General features: G+C 38.4%; 2 protein-coding genes and 1 long non-coding RNA gene across 5 annotated transcripts; all 3 read left to right on the plus strand.

Annotated features, from left to right (window-relative positions):
* Nucleotides 1-1130: 1130 nt before the first annotated feature.
* LOC137735364 (disease resistance protein RUN1) lies at nt 1131-5978 on the plus strand. Of its 3 annotated transcripts, none has more exons than XM_088697925.1 (6): nt 1131-1770; nt 2229-3327; nt 3469-3768; nt 3908-4774; nt 4901-5558; nt 5633-5978. In XM_088697925.1, exons 1-6 carry the CDS (start codon nt 1259-1261, stop codon nt 5668-5670), a joined length of 3474 nt encoding a protein of 1157 aa, XP_088554051.1. In that variant the 5' UTR covers nt 1131-1258; the 3' UTR covers nt 5671-5978. The 3 variants fall into 3 exon arrangements, with proteins under 3 accessions (XP_088554051.1, XP_068330889.2, XP_088554052.1); XM_068474788.2 differs by having other exon boundaries at nt 1133-1770; nt 5646-5978; XM_088697926.1 differs by lacking the exon at nt 3469-3768 and having other exon boundaries at nt 1134-1770; nt 5646-5978.
* Nucleotides 5979-12500: 6522 nt separating this feature from the next.
* LOC137735373 (uncharacterized) lies at nt 12501-14832 on the plus strand. Its single transcript, XR_015964870.1, has 3 exons — nt 12501-13609; nt 13693-13992; nt 14100-14832. It is a non-coding gene; the product is annotated as an uncharacterized LOC137735373 (long non-coding RNA).
* Nucleotides 14833-15069: 237 nt separating this feature from the next.
* LOC148695638 (uncharacterized) lies at nt 15070-16071 on the plus strand. The gene is made up of 2 exons (XM_088697355.1): nt 15070-15688; nt 15798-16071. Exons 1-2 carry the CDS (start codon nt 15070-15072, stop codon nt 15926-15928), a joined length of 750 nt encoding a protein of 249 aa, XP_088553481.1. The 3' UTR covers nt 15929-16071.
* Nucleotides 16072-16384: the final 313 nt, after the last annotated feature.

Raw genomic sequence — 16384 nt, forward strand, 5'->3', positions numbered from 1 at the left:
TAGGATTATAATTAACCACAATTATATGCAATCAGTACCTCTCCCTCTGCAGTTATGTCCCCCTTGGAACCCGCACCTCCGTAACTCATATTTAAATTACTAAATGTACTAAGCTTAAGAAAATCCCATCTTAATGTTGAAATTGAAACCAATTTCGATGAGGAAACGATATGGAAGAAAGCCTTGATTTCATACATAGAGAAGAGTACCTGAATTGGCTTCTTGGAAGAAATTCCCTGACCACATTCATATTCTGAAACTCTCAAAAGATTTAATAGGAGAAAGATTTGTTCTGCTAGGGTTTTTCCAATTAAGAAAAGAGGATTGGGAAATGAATTAACAGAGGAAGAAGGTAACAAGATTTCTACAATTTTCTTTTATTTCCTTTTATTGTTTAATGTAAGATTTTAATTTGAACTTTTATTCTATTTACTTATAAAGGATTTTTCATAGGAAAGTGTTATTGGCACTCCAAAAATCTCATTATACACTCCTCACAAGTGTATTTTTCTTTCCTAATATAGAAAGTTTGGAGTGTAGAATGAGATTTTTGGAGTGCTAATAACAATTTCCTTTTTCATAAAGTAATTAATAATTAGGGCAAAATTGTCTTTAAGAAATTATTTTAAGGTGATGTTAGTCCTAAAGGGGTTATGTGAAAGTGAATTAGAAGCTCAAGGGGTGTTAGTGTTATGTTTCAAATGTGAGGGGGTTTTGTGAAACCACAATAAACCTCAGGAGGTGTTAGTGTAATTAACCCTAACTAAATATAATCAAGCAAAAATTACTAATATTTAGGAAAATAAAACAAATACTGAATTGATCAAATAATTAGAGGCTAGCTTGCAAATTTCTCTGCAATGTCCTTGATAAAAGTGTGACCTACTTGTATTGGTGAGTCCTACTCATATTAAAGAGTTGATACAAATATGACATAAAAACTAAAAAGTGTGATATTGTAACATTTTAGCTCGCAAGTCAAACAACTTTGATTATATCTTGACCCAAAAAAAAAAACCCCTTTTATTATAACACCCACACAAAATTTGGTCTATTTTTCGAGTAACAAGTGCACACAGTATATATACACACATGTACACGCGTTATTACTTCTGTATATGTATAGCGTAAGAAGTCCCCCTCTCATCACTTGCCAGTTGCCACTTGTGGCCATTATTTTCCGAAGCAAAAGACATCTTATCCATTTGGCATTTGCTTTGCCAAAACAAACATTCACAGCTTGCTTGTTCATCCATCCATGGCTCTTGTGAGAGCAGCTCAAGGAACTTCCGCTGATTCCAACACTTGTGGGGGTTATCGTTACGACGTGTTCTTGAGCTTCAGAGGCGAAGACACTCGCAAGACTTTTACCGACCACCTCTACACAGCCTTGAACAATGCAGGATTTCTCACGTTCCGAGACGACGATGAACTTGAGAGAGGAGAAGATATAAAGCCAGGACTGCAGAAAGCGATCCAGCTGTCACGAGCTTCTGTTGTTGTGTTTTCGAAAGATTACGCGTCATCCAGATGGTGCCTTGATGAGCTTGTGCTAATCCTTGAACGCAAGAGGACCACCTCGAACCATGTAGTTTTACCAGTCTTCTACGATGTCGATCCGTCCCACGTGAGGAAGCAGACGGGAAGTATTGGAAAAGCATTTGCTAGACACCAAAAAAATCAGTCGCCGAAAAAGGTGAAGGGATGGAGGGAGGCACTTGTAGAGGTTGCAGATCTAGCAGGCATGGTCTTACAAAATCAAGCTGATGGGTAACTTTCATTTCTCCATTTCTCCTCTTTCTTTAGTCAATTTGATACATGATCTGTAGGGACATTGATTTATATATATATATATATATATATATATATTATTCAATCTCCGTAATGAATAACAATCCTAACAACTTAAAGAAATCACACTTGACTCGACTTAAGGATTAGTCATTTTCCAAGTTAGTCTACCGGTTTGCAGTTGCATAAATGTTTTTAAAAGCAGGTGTGATAAAAAGTTGGGATGTAATTTTGTGCTGTATTTGTCTATAGTTCGTATAATTTCTGTACTGTATTATTTTTTTTCCTTTTTAAATAAAGCCATCAACATATGTTTTAATTATCTAAATTCTCCAATTCATAATTTATTCATCCAATACTTCCGGGAGACATGACATGATTGATATAAAATACACCACATGTTTCATATATTTTTCATTTTGTTTGTAAATTCTTAGGTACGAGTCAAAGTTTATCGAAAAAATTGTTAAAGTGATAGGAGACAAGTTAAGTCGCACACCGTTGAGCATTGAACCAAAATTGATTGGAATCCAATCTCAAGTCGAACGCATCAATTTGTGGTTACAAGATGGATCAAATGATGTTGGTATATTTATTGTCTATGGCATGTCTGGAATAGGGAAGACAACCATTGCAAAACATGCGTACAATTCAAACTTTAGGAGCTTTGAAGGAAGTAGTTTCATTGAAAATATTAAAGAAACAGCAGATCGACCGAACGGCTTAGTTCAAATACAAATGCAACTTCTTTCTAATATTTTGAATGGTAGAGAAGTGAAAATACACAGTGTTAGTGAGGGAATAATTAAGATGGAAGGCGCCATAAGCTCAAGAAAAGTTCTGCTTGTTCTTGATGATGTGGAGCATATGGACCAATTAGATGCAATACTAAAGATGAAAGATCGGTTTTATCCTGGAAGTAAGATACTTATAACAACTAGGCGTGAAAGGTTGCTAAAGGCACATCAAGTTACAAAGGTGCACAGAGTTGAAACTTTGGATTACAATGAATCATTAGAGCTTTTCAGCTGGCATGCATTTGGCCAGGACCATCCTATAGAAGAATACATGGAGCATTCAAAAATGGTAGTGCAACATAGTGGCGGACTTCCATTAGCTCTTCGAGTTTTGGGTTCTACTTTATCAGGGGAAAGTATAGATGTATGGGAAAGTGCACTGGAGAAGTTGAAAGTTATTCCTAATGGTGAAATCTTGAATAAACTAAGAATAAGCTATGACAGCTTACAAGATGACCATGACAAGAAATTATTCCTTCACATTGCTTGCTTCCTAATAGGAAGGGACAAAAACTACATTGTTAGAATACTCAATGGATGTGATTTCTTTACAACCATTGGCATTCATAATCTCATTGATAGATGCTTGGTGACAATTGATAAATACGACAAGGTGAATATGCATGACATGATTCGTGACATGGGGAGAGAAATTGTTCGCCTAGAATCAGAAGAACCTGAGAAACGTAGTAGATTATGGCGCCATAAGGATTCTTTCGAAGTATTGAGGGACAAGAATGTAAGAAAAATTCCTTTTATGTCAATATATACACACACACATACAGATATATATATATATATATATATATATATATATATATATATATATTTCTTCTTGTGAACATTATCCATTTTAATGTTTCCTTTTTTTTTTCTTCAGGGTACACAAACAATTCAAGGTCTTGTCTTGGATATGCGTATGCACCTTGCAAATAGTCCGATAAACACAAATGAAACAATCTTAGAAACCAATGCATTTGAAAGGATGCAAAAATTAAAACTACTCCATCTTAGTCATGTACAACTCGATGGATGTTATGCAAAATTTCCTTTAGGATTAAGATGGTTGTGTTGGCTTGGATTTCCTTTACATTCTATACCTATTGATTTTCCTTTGGAGAACGTAATTGTTCTTGAAATGCAATACAGTAACTTGGGACAAGTATGCAAAGGAACAAAAGTATGTCAATCTACACATTGTGTCACTCTACACGTTTCAATTCATTTTCCTTCTTTTGTTAGTTTTTTATTTCTTGACTAATTGCATATGTTAGAATTAACTCCTACAAATTTTTCTTCTTTCTTTATCTATTTTCCAGGTTCTTCCGCTATTGAAGATCCTTGACTTCAGCCATTCTCATGACCTCACTGAAATCATGGACTTCTCACTTTGCCCTAGTCTAGAAGAATTGATTCTTGTAGATTGCACAAGCTTGAAGAGTGTTCATGAATCCATTGGAAACCTGGAAAGACTCGTGTACTTGAATATGAAAGACTGCAAGAATCTTAGGATGCTTCCAAAGAACATGTGCATGCTAAAATCACTTGAAACACTCATTTTATCTAGTTGCTCAAGTCTGGATGAGTTCCCAGTGGAGATGATGAAGCAGATAGAGTCTCTGAAAGTTCTTAAAACAGATGGAATTCCATTAAATGAATTATGGCCAGAAAGAAGTTCAAGTATCTTGAGTTCTTTTCCATGCTCTTTAGTAGAGTTAAATCTCAGTAGGTGCAATCTTTCTGATGATGCCTTTCCTTGGGATTTAAGTAATCTATCGTCAATCCGAAGACTATATTTAGATGAGAATCCAATTTGTAGTCTGCCAATTTTCATCAAAGGTTTGAGGAGGCTCGATCATCTCTCTTTCTATGATTGTGAGAGGCTCAAATCACTTGTGGGTTTACCAAAAGGACACCAATGCTTGTACGTCTCCCAATGCAGATCTTTAGAAAAAGTATCATATCTACAGGATCACTTCTTTAATTGGTCTCCTGAATTCCACTCCATTGGGGGTTCCATCGACAACCTAGTTGAGTGGCAGTATTGGTACAAGTTAGAACCCATCGGAAGAGTTGATGTAGAAATGATTAAACTTTTAGGCTTGTGCAACTTGGAATCCCTGCCAAACATTCGGATGCACAAATTCGGTAGAATGGTTTGGTGTGATGATTGGTCTCCTGTCCAGGTGCTCTCTCTCTCTCTCTCTCTCTCTCTCTCTCCCCCCCCCCCCTCACACATATTCTCACATATATATAGGGTATAATTGGAATGAGTTTGACTAGTTAATGCGATTTCCTTGGCATGTATATAGGGATTGTATCAATATGGTATATTCAGCACATTTTTGCCGGGGAATGAATTTTTTCCGAGGAATGAAGTACCAAGCCGGTTGATCCACAAAAGTGGAGGGTCTTCCTCAATATCATTTACCGTGCCGTTACTTCCTAATCACAGAGGTCGAGGCTTGAATGTCTTTGCTGTCTATGAAAATGTTATTGATTTTTCTGATACTGAACTTGTCTACGATTGTATGGATATTCGAATGACTATTATAGTGAGTAATAAGAGCAAGGGTCTGAAGTGGATCTATGTCCCATTAGTCTACGGTATTCCAGGAGAGGGAGAAGATATGACATGGTTGAGCCATTGGAAAATGGAGAACGAAACAATAGCATTAGAATGTGGAGATGAAGTGTCTGTTTCAGTACTCATGAGACATCCTTGGTTTCAGCTCAAGGAGTTTGGTGTCGAGCTTGTGCAAGAGCACCAAAATAATACGATGATAAGTACCCAACACAACACCAAATCAGATCCTAATTATCCATTTGTCATCAGTGGAGATTTATCGATGTGGGAGCATATACCAGGAATATACTTCCTTGGCGGTTTCTCTAAAGAATATATTAAAAGCATGCCAAGATCTAATTGGATTAATCATCTCATTATGGACTCTGATGAAGAAGACACAGGTATGTTGTTTTGTTGTATTGCAATGAATTATACTCCATCCAAACATTTCGATGTCCATCCGAATTCATTTCAGACATGTTTTTCAGACAAAGAAGAAGGGCAAGAGGATGAACCTGATTACACAATTGCAAAGACGAGGGCTGCCAGCAATAACTACGGCCTCGGAGGCTGGAAGGTGCTCCTCATAGTTGTTGGCTTCTTTTTCACGCTTGCTCTAGTACTTTGGTCCTCCATCTCCCAGAAAAAGAAGTGACAGTAGTCCATAAGCCCTCCAAGACTTTGTAATTTTACTTGATACGGACATATATTTGCATTCTCTCCTTATTTTCAAGATGTTTTCTACCTTCAAAACTTTGGGTTCATAGCTAAGCGCTCTTAACCGCTTGAGATATAAAAACTCCGTGCAATTAGATATTGAAGTTCAAATGTGTTCAACATCATCAAATATTGCATAAATATAGCATAAAATACACCCAGCATTAGCGATACTTAAGAATTTTTCTTCCTTACTACTGATTGCTTTCATCCTCATACCAAAAGATAAACACATGGTTGCGTACTAATAGTAAATAAGTAAAGAAAAAAAAATGCTTTTATACATGGTAAGGGAAGGACTTTGACATAGATATCTTTAGTAATAACTGGCAAGAATCATTTCCTTGAATTGGGGGGCGGCACTAGGGAAAACAAAAACATCCTATATGTTAGAGTTTGTAGTAGTGTATATCTATTTCTAGAAATAAAGAGATCATTTATTTTGGGTTCAATGGGAGCAAGGAACAAGAAGAGAAGTTGTTTGGGTTAATATTTGAACTTTGGACTTAAAGGGAGGACAGCCCAAAAAGAACTAACGTGAGGAGGCTTGCCCAAAGCCTAGCACCAAGCCCAGCCATCCATCTCAAGACAGTATGACGGCTCCTCATTAATGCAAAGGCTATGTACTTACAAGAGAAGTGACAACTAATGGAAATGAACGTACTCTGACCCCAAAAGCACTTTCTAATGGCAGAACATAAAAAAGATGATGATTCACTAAAGTGTTTTCTGACAAAACCTTCAAACAGCCAAGACAAAATGCCTATAAAAGGGAAGATAGGGTCCAGAGATAAGGACACTCAACCAATCAAATAAACAAGCATACAAACTCTGCTCTCAAGCCAGTTCGTACTTTCTAAACCCCTTTTTTAGCAATAGTTCCCTTAGAAAAACATCTTTTGTCTGGTGTAAAAGCTATACTACCTTCTCTAGATGTCGCAGTATCGATCCCTTCATGTAAACTTGTTTACCATCCGTCCCCTCTTAGCACACAACTCTATGTAACCACAAAGACAATAAATTGCAAGACGTTCAACCTTGCCCGACAAGGTGAAATCTTGCCCAACTCTCTTTGTCTTGTCTTTCAATTAATAGATCTAGTACTATGATGTATTCTCCAGTATATATTTAAGTCATTTCCAGTCATTTGATGATCAAAGGTTCCATTGGTTCTCAGATATGGTTCATTTAGTGGTTTTACTGTCATAAAAGACTGAACAATAACTAGGCTGATGGCTTAGTCAGATCTGGACTTTCACCCTTTAAAAGCATACAAGATAATGAATTAAAAGTCTTTGATTTCAAGGCATAGAAAAGAACTTAATGTAGACTTAACCCATCGACGACGATCCTTTGATAACAAGAAGTCAGAATAACTTAAGGCGCAAGTAATCAACTTAAACACACTTGTTCTACATCTACCATACTGAGATGGCAGTGACACACCTAAGCACTTAGTTAGTTTTGATTGCCAGCCTCAAGGCCTATACCTAAAGCCCCCAAAAGGCACCTTTCAGAACTAACTATATACTCCACTTGCAACCTCTCAACAAGCAGGAGCCCGACAACTAACCAAAGTGCCAACTCCTCGTGGAGCTGTGTGCTTGAGTCAGGGACCATCCTTAGCGGAATTCCTGCCTGAACATAATTTTGGCACGCCCAGTGGGATAACAAATCTTGTATGCCAAGATGATGAAGGAAAATGCAAACCTTTAGGTGGAAAATAGAACAAAAACCACATTAGTATATACCAAGATCAAACAGACAAATCTCCCCGAAGATCTACAAGGCCTATACCTAAAGCCCCCAAAAGGCACCTTTCAGAACTAACTATATACTCCACTTGCAACCTCTCAACAAGCAGGAGCCCGACAACTAACCAAAGTGCCAACTCCTCGTGGAGCTGTGTGCTTGAGTCAGGGACCATCCTTAGCGGAATTCCTGCCCGAACATAATTTTGGCACGCCCAGTGGGATAACAAATCTTGTATGCCAAGATGATGAAGGAAAATGCAAACCTTTAGGTGGAAAATAGAACAAAAACCACATTAGTATATACCAAGATCAAACAGACAAATCTCCCCGAAGATCTACAAGGACTTGTCTTAACGGAAAGCCCGACTCCTTCTGAGAAATCAGGAGCAAAGGTCACAAATGAAGACCGGGAGGCTACCATAGTGGCTGTGTTAAGGAATATGGAGAAAATCTCTCTAGAAACCAGAGAGGAAGTAAGCAGACTATGTTCCCTAACAGGGAATCTGCAAAGAATGCTAGATCTGGAGTACTCTACCCCAGAAAATTATCGTACTAGAGAAATGATGAAAGAATCTAGCCCTGTGATGGAGCTAGTTATTCCTTTGTTTCCTTTACTTGAGGAAAAGGGGAATAAATGAAAGAACAAGGAAGGATCCAGAATTAGTCAGCCAGTGTTCGAAGAAATTCTGGAAGTAGAGTTGCCCGACCCTTATTTTCACTAAACAGTAGGGGGCAGAGCGGGCAAGAAAGAAAAAAGTATAGGATGCCTTAGTTGATCGAGGAAACCAGCAGGAAAGGGGAGCCTACAAAAGCAGGCAAGCCTCATCCTTATAGGCCACCACCATTGGCTACTAAAGAATGAGAGGCTAAGTGGAGGAAGCCTGAAGCAAGAAATGAGATTAACTCAGGCAACGATAGTAGCCCAAAGTGGGAACTTCCTCATACCAGACCTAATAATACAGTCATTAGCAACTCAGAAATGAGTTGGTTGAGTTAAGAAGAATTGTGGTGAGAAATGCTCAGCCACAAGCTCACCCGCTGTTTAGGGTCACCTATCAGAAGCCCTATCCAGAGTTCGTTGATGAGCAAAATCCCTTTGGCCTGCATACCCAACATTCAACGGAGAAGACAACAATGTGTCATCCAGGGATCACATCTTCAAGTTCTCCAACCATTGTGTGGCATTTAAAGACAATCCTAACTATAAGTTAAGGTTGTTTGGGAATTCATTGACAAGGTTAGCATCTCAGTGGTATTCTCTTTTACCCCCAAATTATATTGCTAACTGGGGCCAAATGGAGATGAATTTCCACAAGCAGTTTTACAGGATGGAGCCAGAGATGACCATCAATGATCTAGTTGCGATTAAGCAATACAAGCATAAGTCTACCGAGGACTTCATGATGAGATTTAGGAAAACAAGAATGAGATGCCAGTTCCCTATTAACCATGTCCAGCTTATAACTATTGCTCAGAAGGCCTTGAGGCTGCCATTAAGGAAGAAGTTTTTTGATGTACAGTTTAATGAGTTGCAAGAACTGGTGATTGCTGCCACCAAGTATGAGAAATTGTTGATCGAGGAACAACAAGCAAAACATTCCTCCAAAACACCCTTATTCTACAAAAACAAGGGTGACATTCATCAAATGGAATTCAAAGGGATGGAGCTAGAAGGAAGTGATGGTTGTGGACAAGGTGGAATTGATATGTGTGCAATGGAAATTACCACTCCCTTCAAGCCTTTGATAGTGAAGGGATTGGTTTAACCGGTTAAAGACCAAAAAGTGGTCATGAATGATGGTGGATTTGTACCAATGAAAAACCCCCCAAATATCAAAGTTATTCCTTCGATCTAACCAAGGCAGCAGAAATCTATGAAGAATTGGTGCGAGCAAGAGCGATTATGCCCGACAGCACCAAAAAGTTACCTAAACCCGAGGAATTAAGGGGAAAGAAGTATTGCAAGCTGCACTACACCTTCAACCACTCCATTACCAACTGTGTCCAATTTAGAGACTGGATACAAGATCTCATTGTCGAAGGAAAATTGTTGCTGGAAAAACCGCAGGCTAATATAATGGTTGACACTGATCATTTTCCAGAAATAAACATGATCAACTTGTGGGCTGAGAAGTGGAAAGGGAAAGCCACTTGGGAGGTGAAGGCAGAAATGAGGCAAGTCGTTAGGCCAACTAAAAGGGCTATCAAGTTGCCTGAGAAGCCCAAAGTGACAATAATCAAATGAGCGGCGTTGTGTAGTAAATGCCAATGTGAGTGTGAATTGGAAGTACCAGCAGGAAGAGCTATCATTGATCAAGAGTTGATTAGAAGAAGAGAAAAAGAAAGACTAGAAGCCCGCATAAGTATCATGCGGACAGCTGAAAAAGAGACTTCAAGGAATGTCTTCCAAAGGTTGGAAAATGACTCCCAACCAAAGGGCTTGTCAGAAGTGTTCAGAAATTACGAAGCTTCTGAAAAGGTGGAAGACAAAGAGGCCAAGATGCCAAGATGTGTAGATGTGAGGCTACCCCAGCCAAGTTATACCAGTGGAGATGTTAGAATGAAAGAGAGGACTATGAACCCGGTCACGAAGAAGAAACATGCCTGACTCGGGCAGAAACAGTATATAGTTGGAAAAGATGGGAGACCTATCAAAGAGATGGGAGCCTCTATGATCAGGAGGGTCCAAATGCAACATAGAGCCCACATGAACTCATTGAAAGTTCCCACTGCTTCAGAAACCTCGGAGAATGTAAAGTTTGAAAGTGTACCTTATAGAGGGAGAAATCAACATCATTGGAGGAGTAAAAAAGAGGTGAAGAAAGCCAATAAAAATACCAAAGGGGAAGGAGATCATGTGTCGTAAACTCCTCATCCTGGGAAATACAGAATTCTGAGAATGGCTCAAGAGGATATTGTGATGATACTAACCCTGAGATGGAGCCCGGAGCCAACCTGTTTTGGAACTATTGCGCCCGAGAGGGGGATACCCTCACCATTGCTATACCCTTTATGAAGATACAGACTAAGTGCAGAATTTTGGCATAACTTAGGAGGGAGGTTTGCCCGAACTAGTGCTACTAAAGGAAGCGTAAGATTGGTTGGATGAGTTTGCAGAGCATATCTGAGGCAAGAAGGAGGACTTACCTAGACCTAGCAACTTCCACATAAACATGACACATGTTTTATCTGCCATGTTTTGTGCCGAGTATGATCAACTTGCCACAATGGAAGGTGATTACTTGGCAACAGAGCCTATGATGGCACATGTTAGTGTTGAAGAAGCAGGTCAAAAAGAACTCAGCCAGATGATTTTGCCCGAGCAATCAAGGAAGAAGCCCGAAAGAGTGTATTCTGACAAAATGGTCTTCAGTCGCCCGAATTTGGCTTTGGCTAACCATCTCAAACCCATATATGTAACTGCTTATCTAGAGGGAGTACCCTTCAAGAGGGTCTTAATTGATGGTGGAGTTGTGGTCAATATGCTACCATACAAGTAGATGAAGAGAGTGTGCAGAAGTAAGGAGGATCTCATTCCCACAAATTTTATAGTTTCCAGTTTCTCAGAAGCCATAACTAGGACTCATGGAATATTACCATTAGAAGTTGACTTGGGTTCTAAACAAATCATGCTAGCCTTTTTTGTTGTAGACAGTACTTCCAGTTATGGGGCTTTACTGGGTAGATATTGGATTCATCAGAGTCTCTCTGTGCCATCAACCTTACACCAACAAGTGGTTGTCTACCATGAACAAAGGGAAGCAAGACTTGGATTTTGGGAGATAGTGGAAGCCGAATCACGGCCATTCAACCCTAAAACCAATGTTGCAGAAGCCAACTTCTACAATCCCAATGTTGGGATTCTTCAATGTTCAGAAACTGATAAGAACGGCTGCCCAACTAAGGTGATGGCCCAAAAGCTTCTAGAGCAAGGGTTAGCTCTTACAAGGGAAGAATGGGATTGGCCCCATATCATCCCAACTCCTTAACACCAATAATGTCAAAACAGAAAAGGAAGGACTAAGTGGTTGCAGTTAGGTCCTTAATAAAAAGATTGTTGGTGTATGGGAGAGAGAGAAAACAAGAGAGGAAGAACTTAGCCAAGGAAGAAAAAGATTGGAACAGAGAGGCTTTAAGCCGCCAGAGTAGAGAAGAGGTAGAGTTTTTTGGGAAGGAGTTATAAGTAGCCATCCAAATGACTGAATGTATAATAAGAGGTAGAGTTATTTGAGATTAGTGTGTTCCCATAATTAGTGCCAACAAGTCGACTTCCACAACTCTACATGATGCCGAAACTAGTTGAGTATTTACACACTCAAGGAGGATTTGGTTGTTCGTCCATCAATAATAGGGGCCAAAGGAGAGGGGAAAATGAGAAGGAAACTCTGGAGGGTAAAGGGAAGGAAAAGGAGAGGGAGAAAAAGAGAAGGGAAAAGTAGAAAAGAAAGGAGGAAAATGAGAGGAAATTTCGGAGAAAGAGAAAAGGAGAAGGGAAAAGAAGAAAAGCAGAAAAGAAGGGAAAGGGGAAGGAAGCTTAGGAGAGTAAAGGAAAAGAGGGAAATGCATAAAAATAAAAAATAATAAAGCAAAGTCGCCTTCATCATTATGTCTACTAACGGAAAAGAGCAAAATGCTCCCAACTTCTCTTGTTTCTTACATTGCAAATTATATTGAGAGACCAGTATTCCTACCCCGAGGATATAAACACAACTTGCCGAATTTCGTTACCATACAGCAAGTCTATAACTGCACATTTTTTTCTTATCAGTTTTGTTAGCAGTCATCTTTTTCCCTTATTTAAATAATGGCCATGAACAAATGTTTTAATTATCTAAATTCCCCATTTCATTTTTCATTGTGTTTGCAAATTCTTAGGTACGAGTCAAAGTTTATCGAAAAAATTGTTAAAGTGACAGGAGGCAAGTTAAGTCGCATGCCATTGAGTGTTGAACCAAAATTGATTGGAATTCATTCTCAAGTCGAAGACATCAATTTGTGGTTAGAAGATCGATCAACCGATGTTGGCATATTTATTGTATATGGCATGTCTGGAATAGAGAAGACAACCATTGCAAAACATGTTTACAATTCAAACTTTAGAAACTTTCAAGGAAGTAGTTTCGTTGAAAAGATCAGAGAAACAGCAGATCGACCAAATGGCTTAGTTCAAATACAAATGCAACTTCTTTCTGATATTTTGAATGGTAGAAAAGTGAAAATACAGAGTGTTAGTGAGGGAATAATTAAGATTGAAGGCGCTGTAAGCTCTAGGAAAGTTCTGCTTGTTCTTGATGATGTAGACCATATGGACCAATTAGATGCAGTACTAAAGATGAAAGATCGGTTTTATCTCGGAAGTAAGATACTTATAACAACTAGGCGTAAAGGGTTGCTAAAGGCATATCAAGTTACAAGGGTGCACAAAGTTGAAACTTTGAATTACAATGAATCACTAGAGCTTTTCAGTTGGCATGCATTTGGCCAGGAACATCCCATAGAAGAATACATGGAGCATTCAAAATTGGTAGTGCAACATAGCGGTGGACTTCCATTAGCTCTAAGTTATTCCTAATGGTGTATGGATGTATGGGAAAGTGTAGATGTATGGGAAAGTGCATTACAGAAGCAAAAAGTTATTCCTGATGGTGAAATCATGAATAAACTAAGAATAAGCTATGACAGTTTACAAGATAACTATTACCAAAAATTATTCCTCCACATTGCTTGTTTCCTAATTAATAGGAAGGGACAAAAACTACATTGTTAGAATACTCGATGGATGTGATTTCTATACAATTGTTGGCATTCAAAATCTCATTGATAGATGCTTGGTGACAATTGAAGGATGCAACGAGGTGAACATGCATGACATGATTCGTGGCATGGGAAGAGAAATTGTTCGCCTGTAATCAGAAGAGCCTAAGAAACATAGTAGATTATGACGCCATAAAGATTCTTTCCAAGTATTGAGGGACAAGAATGTAAGAAACATGCCTTTAATGTCTATATATGTATTTCTTCTTGTGAAAATTATCCACACTAACGTTTCCGTTTTTTCCTTTAGGGTACAAAAAAAATCCAAGCTATTGTCCTGAATATGCATATACATCTTGCACACAGTCCAATAAACACAAATGAGACAGTCTTGGAAACCAATGCATTTGAAAAGATGCGCAAATTATAGCTACTACATCTTTGTCATGTACGACTGGATGGATGTTATGTAGATTTCCCTACAGGATTAAGATGGTTGTGTTGGCTTCAATTTCCATTGGATTCTATACCTATTGGCTTTCCTTTGGGGTGTTTAATTGTTCTTGAAATGCAATATAGTAGCTTGAGACAAGTCTGGAAAGGAACAAAAGTATGTTACTCTACTAATTTCAATTCAGTTTTTTATTTTTTGACCAATTGCATATGTTAAAATTAACTCCTACACATTTTTTTTCTTTCTTTGTTTTTATTTTACAGTCTCTTCCATCGTTGAAGATCCTTGACGTCAACCATTCCCATGCCCTCACTAAAATCATGGATTTCTCACTTTGCCCCAGTCTAGAAGAACTGATTCTTGTAGATTGCACAAGCCTGATTGATGTTCATGAATCCATCAAGGATTGCAAGAATCGTAGGATGCTTTCGAAGAACATTTGTTTGCTTAAATCACTTGAAACACTCATTTTATCTGGTTGCTCAAATCTTGATGAGTTTCCATTGGAGATGATGAAGAAGATGGAGTCTCTGAAAGTTCTTAAAGCAGATGGAGTTCCATTAAGTGAATTATGGCCAGAAAGAAGATTTCTTTTCCATGCTCCTTAGTAGAGTTGAATCTCAGTAGGTGAAATCTTTCTGAAGATGCCTTTCCTACGTATTTAAGTAATCTATCCTCAATACAAAGACTATATCTAGATGAGAATCCAATTTGTAGCCTACCAGTTTTCATCAGAGGTTTGAGGAGGATTGATGAACTCTCTTTTTGTAATTGTAAGAAGCTCGAATCGCTTGTGGGGTTGCCAAGAGTACACAAAAAGATGGATGTATCCAATTGCATATCATTGAAAAAAGTAACATATCAATCGTTTGTGGGGCTCCAACTAGGAGTCTGGGGAAAACACAACGACAACATGGTTGAGTGGTAGTACATGTTCAAGTTAGAGTCTATTAATAGAGTTGATGTGGAAATGATCAAACTTTTGGGCTTGTTCAACTTGGAATCCATGCCTGGAATTCGAATGAACAGCCACTTAGAATGCATCAATTCAAAAAATGATAGATGGAGTCTCGTCCAAGTGCGCCTCTCTCTCTCTCTCTCTCTCTCTCTCTCTCTCACACACACACACACACACACACACACACACACACACATAAGTCATATATATAATGGGAAATAAATGACTTAGTAATGTTGTGATGAGGATGGCAAATACGTACGGACTGTATCAACATGGTATATTCAACACATTTTTTTGTTGGGAATGAGGTTTCAGGCCGGTTCAGCTATAAAAGTACCAAGCCCTTCATATGTTTTATTGTCCCTTTACTCCTTGCTAGTCAAAAAATCCGAGGCTTGAACATCTCTGCTACGTATGCAAATGAGGAGAATTCTAATTATAATGATGATGATGATGATAAACCTCCAATAATAATCAAAGTGAGTAACAAGAGCAAGGGTCTGAAGTGGATCTATGGCCCAGCTTTCTATGGTATTCCAGAAGAGGGAGAAGATATGATATGGTTGAGCCATTGGAGGATGGAGAGTGAAACAACATTACAATGTGGAGATGAAGTGCTTGTTTCAGTACTCATAAGACCTAGTAAGTTTCGGCTCAAGGAGTTTGGTGTCGAGCTTGTGCAAGAGCACCAGAATAATATGATAAGTACCCAACACAACACCAAATTAGATCCTAGTTACCCATTTGTCATCGGTGGAGATTTGTCCATGTGGGAGCATATACCAGGAATATACTTCCTCAATTGCAGTAAAGAATCTGTTGATGACATTGATATCTTTCTGCGGAGATTTTTAAATCGCCTCATCATGGACACTGATGAAGAAGACACAGGTATGTTGTGTCATTGTATTGCAATGAATTATACTTCATCCAAACACTTCCAAGTCCGTCTGTATTCAATTCAAAAACATAAATTTTATGTTATTTGTATGTTTTTCAGACAAAGAAGAAGGGCACGAGGATGAACCTAATTACACAATTGCAAGGACAAGGGCTGCCAGTAACAACTGCAGCCTCGGAGGCTGGAAGGTGCTCCTCACAGATGCCGGCTTATTTTCGCACTTGCTCTAGTAGTTTGGTCCTCCATCTCCTGGAAAAAGAAGCGACAGTAGTCCACAAGTCATCCATGAGTTTGTAATTTTACTTGATACAGACATATCTTTGGATTCCCTCCTTGTTTTTAAGATGTTTTCTGCCTTCAAAATATCGAAGTTCAAATGTGGTCAAAATCATCAAATATTGCATAAATATAGCATAAAATACATCCAACAATATCGATACTTAAGAATTTTTCTTCTCTGCCACTAATTGCATACAATCATGTACCAGAGAAGATAAACAAATGATTCTATAGCAACAGTAAATAATTGGAAAAAAAATGATTCTAAACATACAAGGGAAGGACATTGACATAGGTATATTTAGCAATACCAGGCAAAAATCATTTCTTTGAACTGGTGGAAAATATTTTGGCACCGGGGAAAGCAAAAACATCCTATCTGCTTATGAATGTCAAATTTACAGATA

The sequence above is a fragment of the Pyrus communis genome, chromosome 7, assembly GCF_041283825.1.
Source record: "Pyrus communis isolate YQ-2024b chromosome 7, ASM4128382v1, whole genome shotgun sequence".
Taxonomy (NCBI): Eukaryota; Viridiplantae; Streptophyta; class Magnoliopsida; order Rosales; family Rosaceae; genus Pyrus; species Pyrus communis.